We start from the raw sequence: 25,423 nt of genomic DNA, 5'->3' as shown, positions 1-25,423 counted from the left end.
TGTGACCAAAAGTGGATTTGAGTTGAAAATCCAAAAAGGGCGGCTCAAATATTGATCAAAATGGGGTATGATGTGATCAGAATGGCTCAAATATTGATCAAAATGGGGCATGAGGTGATCAGAGCAGCTCAAATATTGATTAAAATGAGGCATGCAGTGATCTTGCTATACCTGAATCAGCAGGAAATGGTATGCGACATCTTGGGGCATCGACAGAGTACTGTAGATCTCCTAAACACATGTCAAACTCAAAATGGTCTTCAGCAAGTTTGTACAGAGAAGTTCAAACTGCGATATCTGGGGCACCTAGTTTTCATACAATTTATATTGAATTGTTTGTTATTGCAAGCATGTTGCATTGGAATAATGATTAATGGACCAATAAAACTTTCACAAAGGAAGTTTTGCATATTACTCTAGAAGTTTCTAAATAGTACAGTAACCTGAAACGGGACTATTGTTTAGAACACACCAGGTTTAAAGGTTGGAATCCGAGAAGGAAGAGTCTAATTAGGACTTGGTTTTTTGGATTTTGTTATCAAAAACATTGATTGAACAAAATGATAAGATGACAGGTTGGTGGCAAGACTTAGATGAACAAGTAAGAAATAATCAACAATCAATAAAAAGGGGTATCCTTGGAGAAGAGAATCATTCATTCGTGCATAGGCATTTGGTATGACACCCTGAGATTGGTATAAAAGACCAAAGAGCTTCACATTCTGTATCCTTGAATTGCGATAGGAGAGGATTGAGAAAATGCCAGATTTTTCTACCCTTGGGTTACAGCGGGAGAAAGATGGTACAAATTTTGCATCCTAGTAGATTGAACTTTGAAGTTTACAGTGGGGGCAATCTGATCAAGTGTTTCTTTGGAGAGGCCAGCCGAGGAAGAAGGCGTTATAGCACGTCAGTGATAAAGTCTTAATAAACTTTGAGTAATGATATCCTAAGCGAGATCATTCTCGAAAAAAAATAATATTCTACATTCATTCAAATGTCATTCATACATGTTTAGTTAGGAGCATTTGATTCATTCTGATCATGATATCCTAATCACTAGGCATAATTAGGTTCATAAATTGAATTATACAGGACATGTTCCCCAGAGAACAAGCCGGTGAAACTTCAGCCTTATCTCCCTGAGCAGCAGTGGAGTAGGTTGAAAATAGCAGATCGAAGATACCAGTCTTGTCTCCTTGAGCAGCAGTGAAGTAGGTTGAAAATGGCGAATCCTACTTCCCTGGCGTTGTAGCGAAGCAGATTGAAGCCACGACGGCGAATTTTATCTCTCTGGCGTTAAGGCTTGGATTAGCTGAAGTGGAGCGGATTGAAACTGTGGGCAGCGAATCCTATCTCTTTGGCATTACAGTGGAACAGATTGAAGCCACGACGGCAGATCTTGTTTCCCCGACATTGCAGTTAAAAAGATTAAAGCCACAACGGCGAATCTTACTTCCTTGGTGGTGTAGTGGAACAGATTGAAGCTACGATGGCGTATCTTGTTTCCCGACATTGCAATTAAAAAGATTGAAGCCACAACGGCGAATCTTACTTCCCTGGCGGTGTAGGGGAATAGATTGAAGTCACGATGGCGAACCTTGTTTCCCTAACATTGTAGTTAAATATATTGAAGTCACAACGGCGAATCTTACCTTCCTGGCAGTGCAGTGGAACAGATTGAAGTCACGACGGCAAATCTTGTTTCTCCGACATTGCAGTTAAACAAATTGAAGAAAATAATCCTATCTCCCTGAAATTGCAGTGGAGCGGATTAAAATCGGATCTTATCTCTCTAAAGTTGTAGAAGAGTAGATTGCATCCAGTCTTATCTCCCTAAAGTTGCAGTGGAGCAGATTGAAGAAAATAATCCTATCTTCCTGAAGTTGCAGTAGAGCAGATTAACATCAGATCTTAGCTTCTCTGAAGTTACAGAAGAGCAGATTGTATCCAATCTTATCTCCCTGAAGTTGCAGTGGAGTAAATTGAAGAAAATAATCCTATCTCCCTGAAGATGCAGTGGAGCGGATTAAAAACGGATCTTATCTCTATGAGTTGCAGTAGAGCAGATCGCATCGGACTTAACTTTAAAGTTGCAGCAGAATAAGTTGAAGCTACAAGTCTTATCTCCCTGAAGTTGCAGTGGAGTAGACTAAAGATAGCAAATTTTGTTCTTTTGAAAAGCTACAAGGTACAAGTCCTATCTCCCTGATGTTACAGTGGAGTGGATCGAAGCACCAATTCCTATACCTCTGAATATGCAGTAGGATGGAATGAGGCTACTTGAAAAAGAAGAGCACCAAGGTCTAACACGACCGGGCAAAATTGGCCATTTTTAGAGTCTTTGCTCTGTTCCCGTTACACGACAACGAGCAAAGAGGGGCAACTGTAATACCCAATTTTAAGCCTGGGACCAAATAAATAAACAGACCATTTTTACAAATAACCTAAACCCATTAACCAATTGGCCCAATAAGGCCCAAACCATTACAAGCCCTAACACCGGCCCAAATTAAACAAATGCAGAAACCCTCAAGGGTTAGCAGCAAATTGGCGCCGCATACTCCACGTCACAGCAACCGCCCACGTCGCAGCAACCGCCCACATTCAGCAGCCTCTGCGCAGGACCTCTCGCCAGTGGTACTTGCAATAAGCCACGAACAGTAGTGATAGCAGAAAATATAGCAAAAATTAAGGGGATTTTTATTATTATTTATTCTTCTCTAAGGTTCGGTTATAAAAACCGATTGAGGCATTTGTAAAGGGGGTTACGAATATTGTATCAAAAAAATTGAAAATACAAAAAAGAGAGAATCGAATAGATTTTTGAAGGTGATTTGTTTGGTTTTTTTTCCCATTTCGAGTTTTCTTTTTTCTTCATTTTTATCTCTATTTCATATTTTAAAAAAATAATAAAAGCAAAGAACTCTTACCTGAAGGCCGAGGCTTATTCCTCTGTCGCACTCGGAGGCCAGGCCAAAATCAGGGTTTGGAGCGACGGCGGCAGCTAAAATTTGGAACCCTGGCAGAGAAAGCTAGGGTTCATCAGTTTTGTTTTGAAGAAAATGGCAGAAAATAAAGGTTTTTTTTATTTTTAAAAAAGTTAATTTTATAATAGGTACAAAACGATGTCGTTTAGGGCCTGTTTCAGTGGCCTCAAAACGACGCTGTATAGGCCATACCCGCGTGCCAACCCGACCCGGTTCCAGGATCCGCGCGTTTCTTAATGGAGGGGCTAATTTCACTTTTAGCCCTTCCAATTTTCTATCACTTTGTAATCAAGTTTTTTTTTATTTTTCAATTTTGCCCAAAAATTTTGCTATTATTTCATTTAAGTCCTACGCAAAATGCTGCATTTTGAAGGGCAGGGATATTTTTCTTTTTGGTCCCTTTTTATTGTTTGCGCATTCAAATTAGTCCCCATTTTTTTATTATTTCAAATGTTTACCTAAAAATTCCCTAAAGTTCCGATTTGGTCCTCTATTTGTTATTAATTATTTTATTATTAAATTAATTATTTTTACTATTGCTCTTATTATTATTATTATTATATTATTATTATTATTATTATTTCTATATTAATACACACGCATTTTTTATATTAATATGTATACATATTTTTTAAACTTTTATAAATACATGAACATATTTTACATATATATTTTATTATTAATTTATTTTCATAACCTTTATATACATATATATATACATTCACATTTTATAAACATTTTCCTTATTTTATAATTCATGCACATATACATGCACTTTTTATCATATATATATACTTTTTTTCTTTTTCTTTTTTAAAAATCATTATAAGTTTTTTTTTATATATTTCATTCATTTTCATTTATTTATTTTATATATGTATACTTATGTATATGTATTTTAATATATGCATACACATATTTTCAAAATTTACTTATATATTATACTTATATATATACATATTTTGTAAATACATATACATATATATTATTTAAATTAAAGTATTTGTTTCATGTTGTTTATTAACATTTTATCATACTTGTAAAGAAAATATATTTGGTTTCATTAAAGCATTAAAATCATTTTTGTTCAAAGGCCTTTTAAAATAAAACAATATTCGATATTTGGGATTTTCGAGAAGATTGAGCCCTAACGTATTAGGTTTCAATTTTCCATGTTAACCCTAAATAATCGAGAATATCTTTTTCAAAAAACATAAATATAAAAATCATTTTCGGGAATTCAACATGTTATGTCCTAATGTATTGGGCATGACATATTGCTTTCTCGAGATGAAGATTTTCTTATAAAACAAAAGCAATATTCAAAGTTTGGGGATTTTTGAGAAATTGTACTCTAATGTTTTGGGTCACGATTTCTTCGTCTGACTTAAACAATTGAATATCTTTATAAAATTTCATCATTTGAGTTTTTTAAAAATCTTTTTAACCCTCGACACTAAGAGATTAAATAATCAATTTGGTACCAATTTTGGGCGTTACGAGGGTGCTAACCCTTCCTCGTGCGTAAATGACCCACGAACCTGCTTTCTTAAATTTCGCAGACCAAAATCGTTTTTAAGGTGAGCCGATCACACCTCAATGAAGGATCGGTGGCGACTCCAATTTTTGTTTTTAAAGTCGATAACTAATTTTTGTTTTCAAAAAATGGTTTCGACACACATGACAGACAATAACCAAAGAAATCCAAACCTGCCATACTCTTTGATACAAACAATAATCATATTTCAACAAATAAATCCAAACCTGTCATTCACTTTAATACAAAAAAAAATCATAAACCTTAAGAAATTTTTTAAACAAAATCCAACAAAAAAATTATAAACTCATTGAATATAAACATACACAGTGCATAAATCCAATGCGAATGCAATTTATTTCAACAAAGGAATCCAAAAAACCATAAACCCAAATCCCCCTAAATCCAAAAAATCATAAACCAACAAAGAAACTTACTCATAACAACGGATGCAACACCGTCGGTTGGTTCTCTTCTATTAACCATTATGACAGTTTTCTTTTCAATCTTGGAATCTTTTTTTGTTGTTTTTTTCTCCTGATCGCTTTTCTCTAAAATTTCAATTGTTCCCTTTCCCTTAAAATTTCAATCGTTCAATCGTCCAACCATTTTCTCTAAAAATTTCAATTAATTCCAATTGTCTCTTTTCTTATTTTTTTTGTCTGCCCTTCCCTAAACCTCCAAAATTAAGACCATTTGGCTCCTCATGTCTAATATGGCAAGTTAACTGGCCACATCACCTTGTAACTGAAAATGTTAGTGGGTGATTGATTTGGCACTTTTTGATAACGTTAGTGACTGATTTGTTATTTTTTTTAAAGTTTAGTGATTGCAAGTGTACTTTGGCATGTTATGCCAGACAAAATTGCTAACAATTGACTAACGGTTTCTATCTATTTTGGCTTTATTTGAAAAAAATTACGCCGTTGTGGGTGAGGTTGCAACAAAAAAGCAAGTGAAGGGCCAAAGTGAAAAAATACCAAAAGTTGAGAGTGAATTTTGAAATTCTGCCTTTTTTTTTTAATTTTCAAAGGTGTTTTCTAAAGGACTTTACTTACCTAAATTTTATGGGAAATCATAGACTAATTTTGTCCACTATCATTTTAATTCGAATTTTTTAAAATAATTTAATAATTAGCCTAATTTTTTTTTTCGATTGTTAATCCTGATTTAGAGTTAATAACCTGGTTTTAAAATTGAATTTTGAAATTAGGTTTTTTAACTGGAGTTCTAAAATTGGGTTTTAAATTTTAATTTGGATACTTGGGCCCGTTTCAAATTTGGCTATTAGATTTTAAATTTAATTATTGTGGCCATAGAAAATGGAAATGAAATAAATTTTGATGTACAAAAAAGAAAACAAAAGATTATCATTTTACATAGAAGAAGTGAAAAAGAAATGTAAGTTATTTTAAAAATCATAGAAAATTATTTTTTCTTATTTTTCAATTTTAGAAGTAATCGATAAAAAAATTACTTTTTATTAACCCGTTTTTTTAGATCACTTTGACCCAAGATTAAGTCTCAGCCACACTAGAAGTGAGCCACATTGACCCAAGGCCAAGTTTAGACGACCCTTGGATCAAATCTTCGTTACTAATTTTCAATTTCATGTCTCAATAATATTTGAATCAAGGTCATTGATATCATATCAAATTCTCAAGTAATAAATTCCTCAAATTTGTTTTCAACATCAAATCTCGAAAACCCTTAAAACGGACCTCGTTGATCCAAGATCAAATCTAAATGACACTTGGATAAAAGCTCTATTGGAAAAAAGAATCAAAAGATTATCTAAAAATTGTAACCCAACTTTTATAAATAATTTTTTTTTATTTGTCTCAATTCTTTAAGTCTTATTTCATTTCAAGACGTATAAAGCTTAAGATAATTTTACAAATTACAAATAAAAAGAAAGTCCCAACCCCCTAATTTAAGATGTGTCTAACATGTCAAATCATGATCATATATGAGTTTTATTTTATCATTACGATATTAAACTTGAGCCCGTATCATTTAGGAATCTAAAGAGATTTTTAACCTTTAGCCTAGATAAATCTTTACCTCAAGATAGGGTTATTAGGTTGTATGCATTGAGGAGTGGGAAATAGTTGAGGTATTTGTGCAAAAAGAAACAAATATCATTCAATGGAAATGTGTGACAAGTCTTCCATCATCCAATGCTTTAAAAGGGAAGCAAATGCTAAAGAAAGCAAGATTTCCCAAAGGAAAAAAAAATAGAAGCAAGATATAATACCAAGGCAAAATATTGCCTATGTAATGTAGGCAATTTAATTCTATAAATTAAAACCTCTCCCTTTCACACTTCTTATCTCTACAAATACACTAATGTACCTAAATTCTACCTATTAACTTCACTATCTTCTTTATCCAAACACCATCCAACCATTTATCTAAACCTCCGCTTTGCTTCTCCATAAGCCACGACGCCAAGGACGGTCATCATATACCCGCCGATGCCAACAGTTGTGACGGGATTTCTGAACAAAAGTATTGAGATAACAACAGCCACTGCACCTTTTGCATTGCCTAATACCTGAATCACAATATCACCATCCGTAAGGAAATGCAAGAACCGGTCGGAAAACACTAACAATGGACAAAGTACGTAAAAGAAAATGTCGAATCCATGACGAGTGTTAGTTCAGCTTTCGGCTATATAGGTATTATACAAGAGAGTGCTAAAGGATATAGAATGTGAGGTTTCGACTTTCAAGTGTATATTTCCAACTCAGGATTCCTTCCCGCGCCACTTAAGAACATGGTAGATTAGGCCAAGATTGAATCTGGCCAGGTTTTTGTAATCCAGACTAGCCCGGGTTACATATCATCAAGCTCTTATTTAACCTAAAATATATGGGCTCGGCTAGAGTGTAAGTGTTAGATATGGGTGTATGTTCAACAAAGGAATGTTCAAAATTTCTAGGTTTTTCCACGTTTTTGAAGTCCTTGAAGAGCTATGTCCTTGTTGCCATATATATCCGAATGAAGAGTTAGACAACATATCGAATGATTGCAAAACAATCTTCTTATTTTTCTTGTTCTTTTTTTTGTAACGTGACCTAACCCAAACATCCGGGATGAGTTTATTGCATACAAGTTTCACAGATTATAGCTATACTAGTGCTTCTACTTAGTGCAATTCAAACATTCAATAGGAAGCGGCTGGTGCCATCAATAGAATACCTTGATGAATTGACTCAAGACACTCTTTAGTGCTTAGGGTCAATATGTCCTACTGTAATCCATAGAAATATACATATCCAAAAGAAACTAGATGAAGGAAGAAGAGATTGAACCTGGAGTGTTAATGCACTTGTATGTTTAGTCACCAAGAAGTTCGATAAGTTAGCTGAATATGCGAGTGTGGAGTTAATGAAAAGAAGCAGCCACATGTATCTATGTTGTCTTCCAAGTGATATGATGACTTCTAACACGTTTGGCTCCATTACAAGTGCAGTAGGCACTAAAACTAGAACTGCAATTGGGGACATATAGAGTAGCAAATTCATCGAGTTCAACGTTTCCCTGCAAGAACAAAACAACAGCATAAGCAATTATGTTACAAGGGAAAGACAAAAGGAAATGCTTATAGGGGGAAAAAAAAAAAAAAGACCCGGCGGCCGGGCGAGAGAGGAATTCATGAAAGACATAACATGAAAATTGATTCTCTTTAGCGGACGGCAACAATAGACAATGATGGTAAATTAAACTACAAGGCCGAGCACTAACAGGAGAGTGACAGCTTCCTCTCATATGACTCTGGAAACTTGCCATGATTAGGGAATAAAAAGGAAAAACATAACTAAAAGCACTAACTTCTATAGCAGCGACTATAGACCGAACACATAAAGAAATGTGCAAATTGCAGATGATAAACAAATAGAAACAGAAGTGTTATACCCTTCTGAAGAAAGCAGAATGCCCTGAAGAACAGATTTGAAGGCCCTTGCAGCAGTTGCACTTATGCACATAATGAATCCGAAACAGTGAAAACCCGGTTCGCCCTGCAACCCATAATCAAATTCAAAGGTTAGAAGTTCGTTAATGATTTAACCAAATGAGCTTGTAATGAAAGAAAGCCTAGAACTACAGAATGTTACTTAGAGCTCTTTGTATCTTTCCTAGTTAATAACAAATCATAAATGCCTCAAAAAAACTGCTATACATATATACACAGCTAAAATAACGTTTCAACAATAGGATCTGCTGGATCAAAGGTCAACTTATACATCAAAGAAGGCATTACCAATGAACAGATCGGAGATCTTGAGCCAGTTTGTTTTGTTTCCTCTTCTAGAATTTTAAGACTCTCGAGCTAATTTTGCTTATATAAGCTATGCATCTCAGGATATGCTCCGAGATATGGCTAATCACAATGCAGTCAATATCTGTTGTATATATACTTTGGTACCGTATAGATACCGATCTAACTTCACGATATAAGATTTTACTAAGACTTACAGTAAAAGAGCAGTCCTGCAATATTTCTTAGATAAAAAAACTACGTTCTTCGACACTATTTCTTTCTTTAAGTACCCATGTCCGGCACCCCCAAAATACATAGAAATATGAACACATACAAGTCAAATACATACTCGACACTCCCACTCGAGTCCAAGTAAAATAACCATAAGACAACATCTGTAAATAATACAAATATTTGCTAGTTTTATTGTTTCAATTACTGAAACTAATTACTTATTTAAGCATAATATAGATTAATTAGTGAAAAAGAAAGACATTTTTTCGAATAAATTGACTAATGTTACTCTTGTCGATGTGACTATCGGATATGGATACATATCGACACGAATATGATTAGATTTAGAGAATCCTTAAAGACCAGGTCCTCATAAATGGATGTCTATACTTGAGAAAAATAAAGATTCACTGTTTATACAATATTGAAAGATCAAAGCATACATTTACAACTAACTATCATTCACAAATAACATCAATATAATCTCAGATCTATCATCTTGGTCACCACATATACATCAAAAACAAATTTGTGTAATGAATTTCAAACCAAGCATCATCATAAGATCCAAAAAAGCTGGAAAATTGAAAGAAAGGAACATACCCCACTGGCAACGACAACCCCAGTAACAACAGGGACTAAAGCAGCATAAGTAACCCAAGCTTCTCTCTTGAAAGTCATCAAGTAAGCAAACAAGGCAGTGAAAAATGGTGTAGTGGCACCAACAGCCTGATTAAAGGAAACAGGGAGGTACCTCAAAGAGATGTTACCCCCAACAACTGAACAACAAAAGACAACACTTAAAGTAGCAATCTTTAGGAACTGAGGCCTGGATTTGATTGGTTGGAGAGGGACAAGCTTGATGAAAACAATGGAGATGTAGCTGAAGAAAGCACAAGCTGACATGTGACACATTGTTAGAAAGATTGGGAATTTGAAACCATAGTTTGAGAGCAAGTATTTGTTTAAGAGAAGAACTCCAATGTTTGAGGAGTACCATAGGATTATGAGTGAAGCTATGAAAAGGGTTTGCTTTTTTGATGATGGCTGTTGGGTTGATGACATTTTTGGAGATTTTCAAGGTTCAGAGAGAAAAGGGTTGGATCTGTTTTCTATGAACTCGATGAAGGAGAAGAAGAAGAAGAGGACGATGTGAAGAAGATGCTGTCACCTGAGCTTCAATGGAATTTTGGATTTTTTTTTGTGGTTTTTCTTTATTTTTATTCATGTTTGCTAACACCTTTCTTAAATTTTATGTTAATTCTAATTTTTAATTAAATTATAAAAATGGGTTATTTCATTTTTCTTTAAAATATAAATCATTTCTGCTTTTTAATGAGAAAATTTATTTCCCCTATTTTACCTACCAGATAGTATATGTTGTTCATGTTTCAAAATCATAAACATTGCCCTTTAACAACATTCTTTTTCCATTTAAATTTAGTAAATTTTGATTTTACAGTTTTTCTATCATTTGATTGATATACAAGTTATAGAATTTTTTCAATTTTACAAATTTAACTAAAAATTGTTATATGTCTTTTCTTTATTATTTATTAAATAATGACATGTAAAATCGTTTTTTAACCTTTGTGAGTTGAACATTTTCATCATCGATGTATTAAATAGTTATTTTTATTATTTATTTATTTTACTTTTGAATTAAAAAGAGAAAAATACAAACAAGATTAACTATTTGTTTTAATCAACTAACAAGATCAACTATTGAAGAATGGTGTTTCATCTCGTGTGTGCATGTTACATAGTGTAAAAACTAAAATAGTTTTACACATTTTCATAACTAATTATATAATTAATATTTTAACGATTCAATCTTTGAATTTATCAATATAATTATACTTGTCATGCATGTAAAATTTTAAACTGATTCGATATTACTATCATATCAATCTAAAATACTCTATATATTAATATATATTCTACGGTTGAATTTTTTTACATGAAACAAATGGTTTGAAATTTTAAATTGACATCAAATTTTTCATGCATATAGATCATGAAATATAATGATCAGATTGTTAAAATATTATTCATATCAATAGTTATAGAAATGTGTAAAATTATTTTAATTTTTAGATCCCTCCCATATGTATTATAAGATTTAAAACCCAGAGCTAATGTAGACAGCTTATTTATGGATAATTATTAATTTTTTAATAATTTTAAATAAATAAAATTTAAAATCTCAAGTAGAATTTGGAAGGGTTAGATAAGTTTTGAAAATTTTACTTAAAACTTTTATGTGAGAAAACAAAAAAATATAAAACTATCATGAATATAAAAAATATTATTATAAATATAAATAATATTTATCTTAATATTTAAAATTGTTCTCGTTATATTTTATCTAAATTTAAAATTATGTTTTTTAATTATTTCATTAAACTTAAAAATATCATAAAATATATTATTTAATCTAATTTAAAGATATATAAATTTTTAATTTTAAAGAAAAATTAAATAAAGATATCTTATTTTTAAGGTGTAGGGTGAATTGTTTAGTATTAAATTAAAAGCAAAGTGTAATACATATACGTGTTGTTTGGTTCACTGTAATAGGCATATCATTACAGCCCTATTCCGTGGGCCCCACCTATTCTGTTGTTTGGTTGGGTGTAATGCCCTATTGCGGGCTTATTACATTACGCCCCTATTCCTAAAATCTGCTGCTTTTTATTACCGAAGGAAAGCTCAGTTTTGTTTCCGTTTTGGTTCTCCCGATTTCATCTGCCCTGTTTTACCATCCCAACCCGAAAGGCACCTCCACCCTCTCCCTCCCAACATCAAACAGAACCGCCCCTTACATTTTCCTTCCTTCTTTTGTTCCTGAAGGTAACTGCAAAAAAAATTGGAGGATCTGCCACACAAGTTCATCGCTTTCGAGCAGGAACTAGGGCTTCAAGAGATTCGGAAATACCAGCTTCATCAGAGAAGTGAGCAGTCTTCCTCATCTTCTTTATATATATATATTTTATTCACTTATTTTGTTTTTTATCTCAAAATTCTGACAAGGTTGGCTGTAAGTGGGGGTGTTTCTTTAACTTCAAACCTTGCAAATTGCTGTTGTTTTGACTTTCTTGTTTGGTTCTTGATTAGGTCTCAAGATTTCCTTGATCTCCATCCTTTCTGGGTATGTTTTGAATTCCTTTTTGTCCGAAACTTGTAAAAAATAGTGTTTGCTTTTACCAATTGCATTGGTTTCTTGATTGATTTTAATGAAAATGCTTAGTTTTACACAAACAGAAACTGAAATGAAGGGTACTGTGTGTTGATAGCTCTGATTGGTGGAGGGGGACTGTGAATCCTTCACCATGCTGTGTATTGAATATGCTGGCCCCTGTAGGTCTGTTTTTTGTTGGCAACTGGCAAGATTTGTAACCGTTAAGGGGACTTGTTAGATTTGACTTTTGTCTTCTATAACATGAATGCATTATCATTTCTGGTATCAAACACATCATCCTTCCCTTGAGTTTCTTTTCACTTTTCTACACAAACAGTAACTTGCTCAAATACTTTAGAGTTATGGCAAAGACAAGTAAATGAAATGGTGCTAGGCTTAGGGTGCATGGTCTAATCTTTCCAGCATTGTTGATTCTTGACAAATAGGGCCGAAGGTGGTTAGATCCTCCATCATCCATGTTTTTCTTTGTTTCATTAGTTATAATGTCTCAGCCCTTCTTCCCCTTGGGATTGGCTCCCACCACCCATAGTAGCCTCCTATAGCTGTTAGTGTACGGCTACTCAATCATCTTCACACTGAGTTTTGGGGGGTAACTTTAGAGTATCTCTTTTCAGAACAGACAGCAAAGGATCCATCGATTCTTGACAAATAAGGCCGAAGGTGGTTAGATCCTCCATCATCCATGTTTTTCTTTGTTTCATTAGTTATAATGTCTGAGCCCTTCTTCCCCTTGGGATTGGCCCCCACCACCCATAGTAGCCTCCTATAGCTGTTAGTGTACGGCTACTCAATCATCTTCACACTGAGTAATAGGGGGTAACTTTAGAGTATCTCTTTTCAGAACAGACAGCAAAGGATCCAATCGTCTATCGGTTTAGAGGACCTCTACTCACAACGGTCTCTTTGTTTAAGTGTAAAGTGTTGTCCAAAATCGACATGTCATTGGAAGAGCTTCCATTGTTCAAAATTCCATTGTTCTTGATTACATCCTTCCAGCCTCTGAATGTCTTAATTTTATTGAATCCCCAAATTTCTTATGTAAAGATGAGGTAAAAGTAAGATTACAGAACAAGCATATGATAAAAATACCTCCAGATGAAGCACAAGTAGCTATAAATCATTTGTTTATATTAAGTGTCCATGTGTTGTATGTATCAAGATAGGGTATCATTTGTTTATATTTAAGTGTCCATTTGTTGCACGTATCAAGATAGGGTATCAAAACCAGCATATCGTAAGATGTACAATGATCCACTTAAATCCTGTATGTTGTACATGTTGCTTTTGTTGAAGAGCCAAACCTTTTTCATTTTCTATGCTGTAATATTGCCATGTATTCACATACAAGCCTTCTATATTCTTCTTATTTCAGGGGCTATAGATTTAAGCAATTAATTGAACTTAATTTTTATTAATGGTACCTGCAACTAGTAATACCCATAGTTCTGAAGATGTCTGAATTTGATCACAAGGTATGGGTGCTTTCTCATTCTACTTTTATGCCTCCAGCTTTAACTAGTAAAGCACATGAAGCTTGTAGGTGAGTTAAATTTGTTTTAGTAAATAAATCTGTCTCAAATTGCTAAAATTTGAGCAAATAGAGGAGACACCTATTCATATTCACATTTAGCAAAGATCCAATGTTGGTGATGGTTCTGCTTCCCATTGTAATCTTTCTTTTCTGATAGATCCTATACTGTTAGAAACTTTATTATTACAGAGAGGAAAGTCCTTGTTAAGTATTTTGAATTCTTAAGAGTGAAGATGGTTTATTTAGTGAACTGTGGAGATTAATAAGAATTTTCATTTGGTGGATAGGCTATTCTAAATGTGAATTTATAAACAGATGGGACTGCTTCTGTTATATTAGGCCATTAGACAAACCTAAGATACTGCCACATCTTTTGTTTTCAAAAAGATGTAATCAGGTTAGTGTAGAGTTATTCCTGATAGTATGAAGGTGGCTTTCTTTAACTGGGACTGTATTTCGCCTACTCCCTCATAATATCTCTTTTCTCTATCTTGTATGATTTTTTAAATTCGGACCAATGTCTATATGCAGGCATTACTTGAGGAGAGGATCACTACTCAAGCATTAGCTGGTAAACGTCTAGTTCAGGTATTAATAACAATTTTTTTGCTTGTTCCATCATAAGCTGCATTGCTTCTTTTAAGGTCAATTAGATTTAGCTATGTCTTGGCAGCAAGGTAATATCATTTGACAAAAGGCTTAGTCGGGGCACTGCATTTTATCATTAAGAATATTTAAATAGTTTGGTTGATTTGAAGTGTTCTTTCTCAATCTTGAATGTTAATAGTTGTTTTGTAACCAAGGACTACTGTTAAGTACTGGGTTGTACAGCTTGATTCTATGAACATAGAGTAACCATTGACTTCATTGGTGTGTGGAAAATGGATCTCGGAAATTTTGTTGCTAACATTCAATTTCATGTGCTTTTGTTACAAATCATTGTGATTGATAGTTCAGCTCATCAAAAGGAGACTGAAACCTTTCAGCTCATCAAAAGGAGAATTGTATTTGCCTAGAATATTGTGATATAGAATTGTATTTGACTCTCCAAGGACATGGAAAACCTTAAAAAAGTATTTGACATATCCATTTTCGTCACAATTGTATGACATAGGTTTTTTGATACCTTTGTCAAGTGGGACTGTCTAATGAGGCAGTCTAAGCCTATAGAATAAAAATTGGATCATTAGATATAATCAAGTAAACAACTTGATTAAAAAAACAATTATTCAATATATTAGTGGTAAAATTTTTTCAAATACACATTGAAGCTGAGAAACTATCACTTTATTCTTAATTTTCATTTAAAAATAAAAATAAATAATGAGACACATGTTAGATTTTAAAATTTTGGTTGTGGTACCAAATAATAATCCTAATTAAAATTAACTAAAATGCTGGATAAATTACTTGTATAGTGAAATTTTTTTAATATTTTAGCATTTTAAGAAATTTAAATGAAGTTTTTGGGTGTCTCAAGTTGAGTTCAAATCGAGCTTAAGTACTATATTCAATGTTATTATGATTGAAAGTGCTTTTAAAAATTGTTTAAAGAAAAATGTGGTTTGTTAATGTTAAATTTGTAACATTGTTGTCAAAAAATATGGTTAAATGTTAAAATGTTCTTCTTAGAGATGATAGTGCAAAGTAAAAGATAGTTAAGTTACATGAGATTTAAATAATTTAATACAATGATACACGAGATATAAATTTTAAATATTTTTTAAGTAATTAATATAAATTGTTTATAAAATTAATGAAACAGATATCCATATAAAGAAATGAATTTTAAGTTGCAAAGATAATTTTAATACAATGATACACGAGATATGTATTGCAGTTTAAAAATAATAAAGTAAATTATAAATTATGTTTAATAATAATTATTTTAAATTATATTTTATAGTATTATATATTATGATTTTAGTAAATTCATATAAGAATGCTTAATACTAAGAATTTTAACAAATTATATATTTCTATTAAATTATATTTAATAATAATTATTTTAAATTATATTTTATAGTATTATATATTATGATTTTAGTAAATTCATATAAGAATATTTAATACTAAGAATTTTATTAAATTATATATTTTTATTAAATTATATTTAATAATAATTATTTATTATTTATATTAATAATCTTATTAAAATTTAATAAAAATAACAATAATCATCTACTTAAAAAAAATTCTGCTAAGGGTATTCTAGTCATTTTAGTTTTTTTCCTTATGCTATTACAACATCATTCCATTCAATCAAATACAAGAATACCATTACGCCTCTATTCCATTCCATTCAACCAAATAAAAGGATTACCTATTACGCCTCTATTCCATTACACCTCTATTCCATTACAGCGAACCAAACGTGCTCATAATATTTTATAAGGGTGAAGTAGTTCTTTTTGTTATTTTCCTATAATATATAATATTATGCATTTTGAAAACTTTCATATTTAATTGTGATTATGCGATTAATTTAATTAGGAAAATACAACGCCACCTTGTTGTTCATATTTGATTTTAAAGGTATTGCGGGGCAGAGTGCCACGTGTATTCTGGAGTTGTACTTTGAGTGGTCTCTGTAGGTGGAACGCTTACGAAGAAATCAAGTTCAATTTCGTTTTCTGTTCAATTTGTTGAGTGAATTTCAACTCATTTATCGAGGGTTGGCATATCCTCAATATACTTATTATCATTTATTCTAACACATTCTACTAATCACATTTTAATACTTAATTATTTTTAATCTCACAATTAACTTGAAAGGAAGTTCTATTTTCTATCATTACCTTTTAATTCCCTCTTCCTTGGGAAAAATTAAATCATAATGTTACAACAATCTCCAATTTGCTCAAAATAATAATAACAATAATAAATCTCATCAAACTTAGTACATTTATTTTCAAGTTAGGGAATCCTATCGAATTTTAGATTTAGTGGCTAAACCCTTTTGACTTTCAACCGAATGATATTCTCCGCTATTCTTGAACTATCATATGTTAGTAGACTAGGTTCTTATCAAAAGCCGGACACAAAATGAAAAACGTAATTTTTCTAGTAGGGAAAGTAAATTTTTCTATGGTAGCAAAAACTGAAAATTCTTAGCCACAAATCTGAATTGTAATTACAAAAGAAGTTGCAACTATAATCTCACAAATCTATATATTGAATGCTCACAAAAAAATAGAATAGAAAGAAAAAATATATATATACTTGTGTTGAATATTTTTTAGCACCCATAATCCAAGGAAAAATCATAAAAGTTCTACTAGAATAGAAAGAAAAAAAATATATATTTTAAAAAAAACCCTAAGTCCTATTAGAACTCCATGTGGTGCGCAACACACACACACAATGATTCCCTAATACATACGGTTCATTTGGCGTTTTATATGTTAGGTACAATTATATGCAGTACAAATTTATATTAATTTAAAACAAACTTATATAATTTATTCAACCTAATATTCAATTTTCTATTACCAAAATATTATTTGTTTATGTAATTATAATGAATGAATGAATTCAATAAAATTATTTTCTCATTCTAATTATAATTCCATTAAAGTCATGGCAATTTTACTGTATTAGAATCTATAAGAAAATAAATTTAATTGTCATATTCAAAAAAATTGCGATGACTAATTAATTTAATGTTCACTTTTGGACTCAATTATTCAATTACATTCAGTTAAATAGCAACCCAAAGAAATTAAGTTAATTCCCAAGTCACCTTTTGTTTCTTCCAAGAAAATGTATTCACTGCGAATAGTAATTCATGGATTTTATTTCTCATTCATCGTCTTGTTCATTTATTATAATGGTTCTAGTTTGCAATCCATACAAAGTTGTTTTGAGCTAACATAGGGGTCGATTGGACATGTATAATTAGAACTTATATAATTTTTAATTTAGTTCCTACTTTTGTCTATTAATTACAAGATTATTTAGTTATGGAGTCAATGCACTAAAAATACCATGATTAGTCTCCTCATTATATACCATTACGAAAACAACTTAGATTTATATTTTATCCAACGACCTAGTCTTTAGTGTTACTCTCACAGGATATTATTAATCTTTTTGGGTTAAATCATTTCACTCAATATGATCATATTTTTTCTTATGGCCACCAATGCATCTTCCATAATGAAAAAAATTATTACTAACAAATAGTAACAACAATCATTCGTCTTTGATGAATGACTTGTGGCAACATTTATTTTCCATAATTCATGCAATTATAATGAGAATATACTATTTACTATTTAATCAAGTTACGAATTCCAGTATTGTAAGTGAAATCAAGTCATACATAAGTCACATACCAACTTTTAGTTCTAAGACCAATGGAACACAAGCTTTCAATATATCGAAGTTTACAAGTTAGGTACATATGGTTAGTCACTTACTAAGGACTGAGGTAAGTCACATCATGAACGTCACAAGTAAAAAAACCATAAATAAATTCAAGATAAACAAACTTGTATCCTTCTCAATGTATCATCAATCTAAACAATCACACCTATGTTTCTATTTTCTAGGAGTCATCGGCTCCAATACCCAAGACAATGTATTTTCTCGATTGGACTTAACAGATAACATAATAGTCACTCGAATCAATTGTTTATTTTTATTCCTCGAACTATGAACGATTTAGACTACCTACTAATATAAGTTGTCCTCTCGCACTATAATCCATCTCTATTATGCAATTTAATATTAGTTAAATCTTAGGTAATTAATAAGTTAATATTTACTTATTCATTTTGTTTTTCATGCAAAAACCATTGATGACTAACATATAAATTTATTAATATAAAATATGAAATTTTATTTAAACAAATTGTTCAAAAAATTACAAGTTGTACTAAGGGTACAAAATTCTAACCAATTGCGAGTTGATAACTCACATATAATTATCTTGTAGATGCATCTACTAAAATCTGTTAGCTTGATAAATCAATCCAAAATTGCCAAGAGAGGGTGAATTGACTTATAAAAATTTGTGCAAGCTTGAGCGAAATGATAAGAGAATTGAACACAACCATGTAAAATTGTTCAACCCCAATTGCCTACTCCACTATCTTAGCTTTCTATAACTAAGGATTTTCCCAAATTCACTCGTTTGATCAACCTTTGAGGACAATGTTTAACCTTACAACTCCCTTAAGATTTCTACACAAATCTTAAGACTCAAACCCTCTCAAAGAGAAACAAATAAGCAAACAAAGAAATAACCCTTAGCAAAATTACAAAGAAAAACTTTTTAATTGATAGAAAAACAATGGAAGTTCACAAGTGTATACAAGAAAAGTATAAGAACTTTAAGCACAAAGGTTGATTGAATGAAATTTTTGTTTTGATAATCTCTCTTATTATTGTAGGACCTTTAGAAGCTGATATGTATACCTTCTAATTGATTTTCAACCGTTATGGTTGTTAGGATATTGAATAGAGTCATTGGGGATAAAAATATCAGTGCATTAATGTCACATATAACAACAGGTATCGATACTTTTTCTACGAGTATTGATACCAATAGTATTTAATGCCTAATTTAGTGACCGTTGGAACCAATACTATCCATACCCAGGAAATTCTATTAATACCAAATATGAGGTATCGATACTGTATTGATACTTGATAAAACCTTTGGAAGTCAGAATGTGAATTTCAAATCGATATTGAAAAATGTATCGATAAAAGTATACCATTATCGATACTTGAAGAAATTTATTGATACCCAAAAAGAGGAATTGATACCAAGATCGATACTTGGTAAACATTTTGGAAAAAAGAATACCATTTTCGTATTGATACCTGAAAAATGTATCGATAAATTTGTGAATATATTGATACTCATTTAAATTTATCGATACTTGACAAAAAGTATCGATACTGGATCAATACTTTTTGGCCTGTAACAATTTGAACATATTTGAAAAATGTTTGAAAGTTTGTTTGTCTAACTTGGATTCAAAAAGTATTTTCTAGTTATGAGTTCAATAACTTTTCTTTTAGATATCATTTGAAATGAAATTCTTACCAAGTTGTGTTTAAAATGATTTTTATTCAAAACATAATATTTGTTATATGAAAATTACTTGTCAAGTAAAGCTTGGTTCAACAAAATCATATTAAAACATCCACTTGTTGGATAAATGGACTCATATTCATTTCAGAAATGGAAGAGAATCAATATTAACTATTGCTAGTGAGGTTCTAATAAATCATTTTCTTTGAGAACAAACAACACTTAAGAAATATTTAGAATGAAGAATCTTCATGTTCTTTAATAAATATTCTAATCGATCATGCCAACTAATTAAAATAATAAGTATAAACTAGAGGAAATGTAGGTAATTTTACATTTAGAAAATTCATCCAATCAATTTCGATAACATATTTTATGTACTTCATAGCAATCAGATGGTCTAAAGTAGAATCTAAAAAATAGAACACAATACTATGTAAATAGACATGCTAGCATTATAACAAAGAAAACACCAAAATAATAAGTTTGAAGGTCATTGTAACAGCTCGTTTTCAATAAAATCGAAATAGTGGTTTCGGGACCACAAATCCGATTCCTAAGAAAATTTATTTTAATATTATTGCATGGTCTGCATTATGATAGAAATGTCGTATGAAAATTTCGTCAAGAAAATTTTACCGATTACATGTTTAATTGATAAAAGGACCAAATTGCATGAAATGCAAAAGTTGAGTTCTAATAGCTATAAGTATCTAATAACTATGTAATTCAAAATTAGAGGTCCTTATATGAAAAATAAATCATTAAGAGGAGTTAGTAGATAAGTATGATAATTCATCCATGGAAATTTAAGAAAAGAAAAGGACTAAATTGGAAAGATGAAATAATAAAATATGATATTTTAATTAAATAACAAAATATCATCATTTTCATCATCTTTCCCAAAATTGAAACATGGAAACCCTAGCCATGGAAACCTAAGCTCAATCCAACTTATTTTGTTTAATTATGTATGTTTTTTTGTCCCATTTTTAGTAATTTTTATATTTCTTAGATCGTAATAACTTAATCTAGTTATCTCGAGGATTAATTTGCAAATTTATTAAGGTACTAAATTTTTGTCATGGATGAGTAGGCATGAATTATGAAGTTTTATGGTAGAAAATGAAAGGTTTTTGTTAGTTAAACAACTTTTGTAAAAGGAATTTTGATGAAAATTATGATTTAAGGACTAAGCTGAAAATTTGTAAAATTCATGGAAAAATTTTGAATTTTGTGGAATACATGGACTGCTAATGTTATATGTAAAAATCGGTTAGGCTTGGAATAATGATTAAATTGCATGAATTTCATTTTCCGAGCCTAAGGACGAAATCAGAATTAATTAAAAGTATAGGGGCAAAATGGTAATTTTTCCTAATATGTGAATTGAATTGAATTGAATATGAATTGTATTAAATTGAGTTAAATTTACTCGTATAGATTCGAATAGATAAAATACAGAATTAGATCGAGGAAAAAAGAAAGTGTCAGATTAGTAAACAACAAATCAACGAACACTTGTCAAAGTAAGTTCGTGTAACTAAATTGTGTATATTTATATGTTGGAATTTAATGTTGTATATGTGAATTGTATAAATTTCATATGTATGAAATTGATTACATATCCGATAATGCCCGATAAATAATAAGTTTCGTTTGGATAAATGAGATTCGATGGATATAGGGTTCCTGAATTGGTTGTGATCCTACATATATTGTGGACACACCACAGCTTGAAAGAGCGTCCCGTTATTAGCCCTCTCAAGCTTCCTGTTATATGGTTCCTGATAGCTTCCCTTTAATGGCTCTTCGGAGCATCCCGATCGATTGTGATCCTGCATATGTTGTGGACACACCGCAGCTCTTATGAGCGTCCTGATATATGGCTCTTCATGAGCTTCCTGATTAATGGCTCTCCGGAGCTTCCCGATATGGATCGCTTAAACTTTCTGATATATGGCTATCCGCAGCTTCCCGATTAATGGCTCTTTGAAGCTACCTGTTATTGGCTCGCATGAGCTTCCTGACTATGGCTCTTATGAGCTTCCTGTTATACAGTCCGGATAAGCTTCCCATTATATGGCTCACAAGAGCTTCCTATTATATGACTCGAAAGAGAGCTTCCCATTTATGTGCTCGTAAGAGCATTCTTGAATATGAATTGACGGATCTTAGATTTGTACATTTCGTGTGTACTACCCGTATGTCCATCGATATTTCATATGGTTCAACAGGCAAAGTTCCAGTATAAGTTAAGATAAGTTCTAGATAAAATATTATCTGTGTCTACCTGAAAATACATGGAAATTGTTACATGATGAGCTCATACTTGATTCTTGATATTTACATGAAGTACATGACTAACATGTTTGAGGAGGTTTTATGTGATTAGGCTAATTGCAAAATTTCTTTGGATGCATTTTTGTATGTTTATTTTAATGAAAATGAATGGTAAGTTAATTTCTCGTTATACGAACTTACTAAGCATTAAATGCTTACTTTATTTTATTTCCTCTGTTTTATAGTAAATTGAAAGCTCGTTGGGTTGGAAGCTTGGTGGAGATATCTCACACTATCAATCGGCCCATTTCGGTACAAATATAAAACTAATTTTGGTTGTAATAGCATGTATAGGCTAACTTGGTCAGTGTTGGCATATAAATGTTTTGGTTGTAAATAGCCAATGGAATGGCTTGTGAGGAATATGTTTTGATGTATATATATAAGTAGATTTATCATGTTTAAAAAATGAGTTGATTATGCATATATGCTTTTGGTACCTAGGTAAATATGAGTAATAGAATGATATAATGATAAATTGTCACTTGAAGTGCTTAAGAGCACATTGGTTGTATGTGGCAATATGTCATGTTTAAGACATGATTTTAGCATGTTTTGAGTGCTTTGATATGATATGTAAATGTGCAATTTGTAGTGATAGGTTGATGTCAAAATTGGGTAAGAAATATGGCTTGGAAATGACCTTATTTTGTCCACACGGGCAGAGACACAAGCGTGTGTCTCAGTCGTGTGTGACACATGGCCTAGCACATGGGTGTGTGGTTTGGCCGTGTGTCCCTTGCATCTTAAAAATTTCAAAACCGAATGCTCAAAATTGATCACACAGCCTGGCACACAGGCGTGTGGCTTGGCCGTGTGATCCCTGCACCTATTTAATGAAAATTATTATGTTTACACGGCCTGGCACACGGGTGTGTGACTTGGCCGTGTGACCTAAGTTAGAGAGTTACACGGGTAAGGACACGTGCTGGGACATGGCTGTGTACGTACTTTGAATGCCTACGGTGCTTGAGACATGGGTGTGTCTCTTGGCCGTGTGAGCCACACGGCCTGTTCACATGGGCGTGTGCCCCTTGCACCTTGGAAAAATTTTGAGATTTTGCGAAAAATTCTCTGAGTACCCGGTTTAGTCCCGACTTGATTCTAATGTATGTTTTGGGACTCGATTGCTCATATAAGGGACTTTATGAATCATTTTTGTTATGAATGTTAAATAATAAGAAATGTTTGTATTGGATCTGTATATTCCGGTAATGCTCCGTAACCTTGTTCCGGCGACAGATATGGGTTAGGGGTGTTACAGTCGTTATAAATGGCAAGCAAAAAAAAAATCTTAAATGTCATCTTTCAAGCAACCAAATATAGAACATTAGCTTCAATACAATAAAATCAAACCATGGACTTACAGTTTAGTAATCAATAGCAATAATTATAAATTATAGCAACTAATTCCTCAATATGGATTATAGAAACTCTACAAATTGACATGTTAGCATTTAAAATGATCAGCATCATAAAGATAACGTCAATATTCTTTTAATATCTAGATTTGTCATGGTTATCAATTAGGTATGTCAAATTTGATTCAACATCAATCTTATTGTTTTTCTCTGCATTCTCTTCATTTTTCCACTTCTAGTATTGAGAAGAATTATTAGGATGATCCCTTTGACGATTATTATGGACTCATTTACCATGTCCACAATTATGTCTTTTGAATTTATTATGTATTGTTGCATTCGTTTTAGAGAATGGAGTAGATCCAGTAGAATGAGATCTTTCATTAATAACCATTATTTTGTTCAACCACAAGTAAACATGTATTAACTCAAAATATTTTTTAAAAATCTTTTTCACGGATTGTTATTGTAGGAGCACATTCGAAACATGAAACTTGAAAAGATTTTCTAGCAAGTCATCATCAATAATATTCTCCCTGTACGATTGTAATTGAGAAAATATCCTAAATACTGTAAAGTTATACTCACTTATAGTTTTAAAATCTTTCAATCATAACCAATTTTAAGTAAAATTATAATTGGCCATACCATTTTTTTTAAAAAATAAAATTATTCCACAATTTAAGTCAACCCTACACAATCATAACCAAAAATTTTGCTTTCAACTCTTCACATACAAGTTTAGTCAAATATCAAGTCTTTAAAGATCTCCAAGAACTATGTAACTAAATCTTTAAGCACACATACTGTATACATGTATTATAACTAAAGAAGAAAAAAGAATCTTAATTAAAAAATGAAACACTAAAATAATATTTTTTTTCAAAGAGAAATATAAGGAAAATTCACTAAATATATATTTTTAAATAAAGTTAATGAAATTTGCATGCAACATTAAAAAGGGTAAACTAGTTATAGAAATGTAATGGTGCATGATAAAAGAAATCTTTGTTTAGTTGGGGAAGATGGGCCTCATGGTTGTGGGTTTGAGTCCTTTTCACCCATATCTTATTTTGTTTTTTTGATTCACGCGCAAAGCATAAAATCCCACAGGGTTGTAAGTTTCACTCTCCTCGGAACTTTTTTCCTTTATTTGTTATCTTCTCTATCCTTTTAACAACTTAAAATAGAAGTGATTAAAGTTTCATGATAACTTAAAAAGAATAAGAAAAAAAAGAGATAAATATGTATTTTATTTATTATGATTCTTTTAAATATAAATGATATAAAATTCTATTCTCAATCAACATTAAAATGTTAAATTACATCAAACTTCTTATTATAATAAACATCCATTTTATAATAATAAAATATTTATTACTATACTAAAAAATGTCTCGTAAAAAATGTCTCGTAAATAAAATGTCTCGTAAAAAATGTCTCGGGACTTCCTGGTATCAGAGCCAAGGAGGAGCAGGTATTCTTAAGTTTAAGAAAATATTCAATTTGTTTTCGTTATTTCTGAGTTCTGGTTTAACTATCTTTATTATCGTATTATTATTTTGCTGAGAATTGATACAGTATCCAGTTAGCCATGGGTTAGGCGTGTCAAGGACTAAGTATCCCCGTAGGCAACTTAATTAATTCAGAGATTCAGATAGTAGAACCCCCTGTAGGAAATACGAAAACAAAGAATGTTTCCTTTCCTTAGAAGAACCAATTCTTCTGCTAGCTTTGTTTCTAATCAATCCCAAGAATCTGACCAAACCTCAAACAATACTGTTAATGAACAAGAAGAACATTATGAGAATATTCCCCAAAGATTTGATAATTGGACTCTTCCAAGAGTTCCAACAAACCAAGTTTACAAAAAAACAACTTTTGAAAATTTAAATGCTTTTTGCAGTTA

The 25,423-nt window shown here is 31.6% G+C and overlaps 1 protein-coding gene and 1 long non-coding RNA gene across 2 annotated transcripts; one reads left to right on the top strand and one right to left on the bottom strand.

The window, feature by feature from the left end:
• Positions 1-6,646: 6,646 nt before the first annotated feature.
• On the bottom strand, positions 6,647-10,261 carry LOC107920952 (UDP-URONIC ACID TRANSPORTER 1). The gene is made up of 4 exons (XM_016850782.2): positions 9,635-10,261; positions 8,452-8,555; positions 7,848-8,076; positions 6,647-7,084 (listed from the first exon to the last, which is right to left on the bottom strand). The coding sequence occupies exons 1-4, from the start codon at positions 10,094-10,096 to the stop codon at positions 6,938-6,940; spliced, it is 942 nt and encodes a 313-aa protein (XP_016706271.1). The 5' UTR covers positions 10,097-10,261; the 3' UTR covers positions 6,647-6,937.
• Positions 10,262-11,693: 1,432 nt separating this feature from the next.
• Positions 11,694-14,847, top strand: LOC107921048 (uncharacterized). Its single transcript, XR_001690916.2, has 3 exons — positions 11,694-11,985; positions 12,149-12,182; positions 14,296-14,847. It is a non-coding gene; the product is annotated as an uncharacterized lncRNA (long non-coding RNA).
• The last annotated feature ends 10,576 nt before the right edge of the window (positions 14,848-25,423 follow it).

The sequence above is a fragment of the Gossypium hirsutum genome, chromosome D01 (assembly GCF_007990345.1).
Source record: "Gossypium hirsutum isolate 1008001.06 chromosome D01, Gossypium_hirsutum_v2.1, whole genome shotgun sequence".
NCBI classification, from domain to species: Eukaryota; Viridiplantae; Streptophyta; class Magnoliopsida; order Malvales; family Malvaceae; genus Gossypium; species Gossypium hirsutum.
The sequence above is the reverse complement of the archived record's forward strand: the minus strand, read 5'-3'. Positions and strand labels throughout refer to the sequence as shown.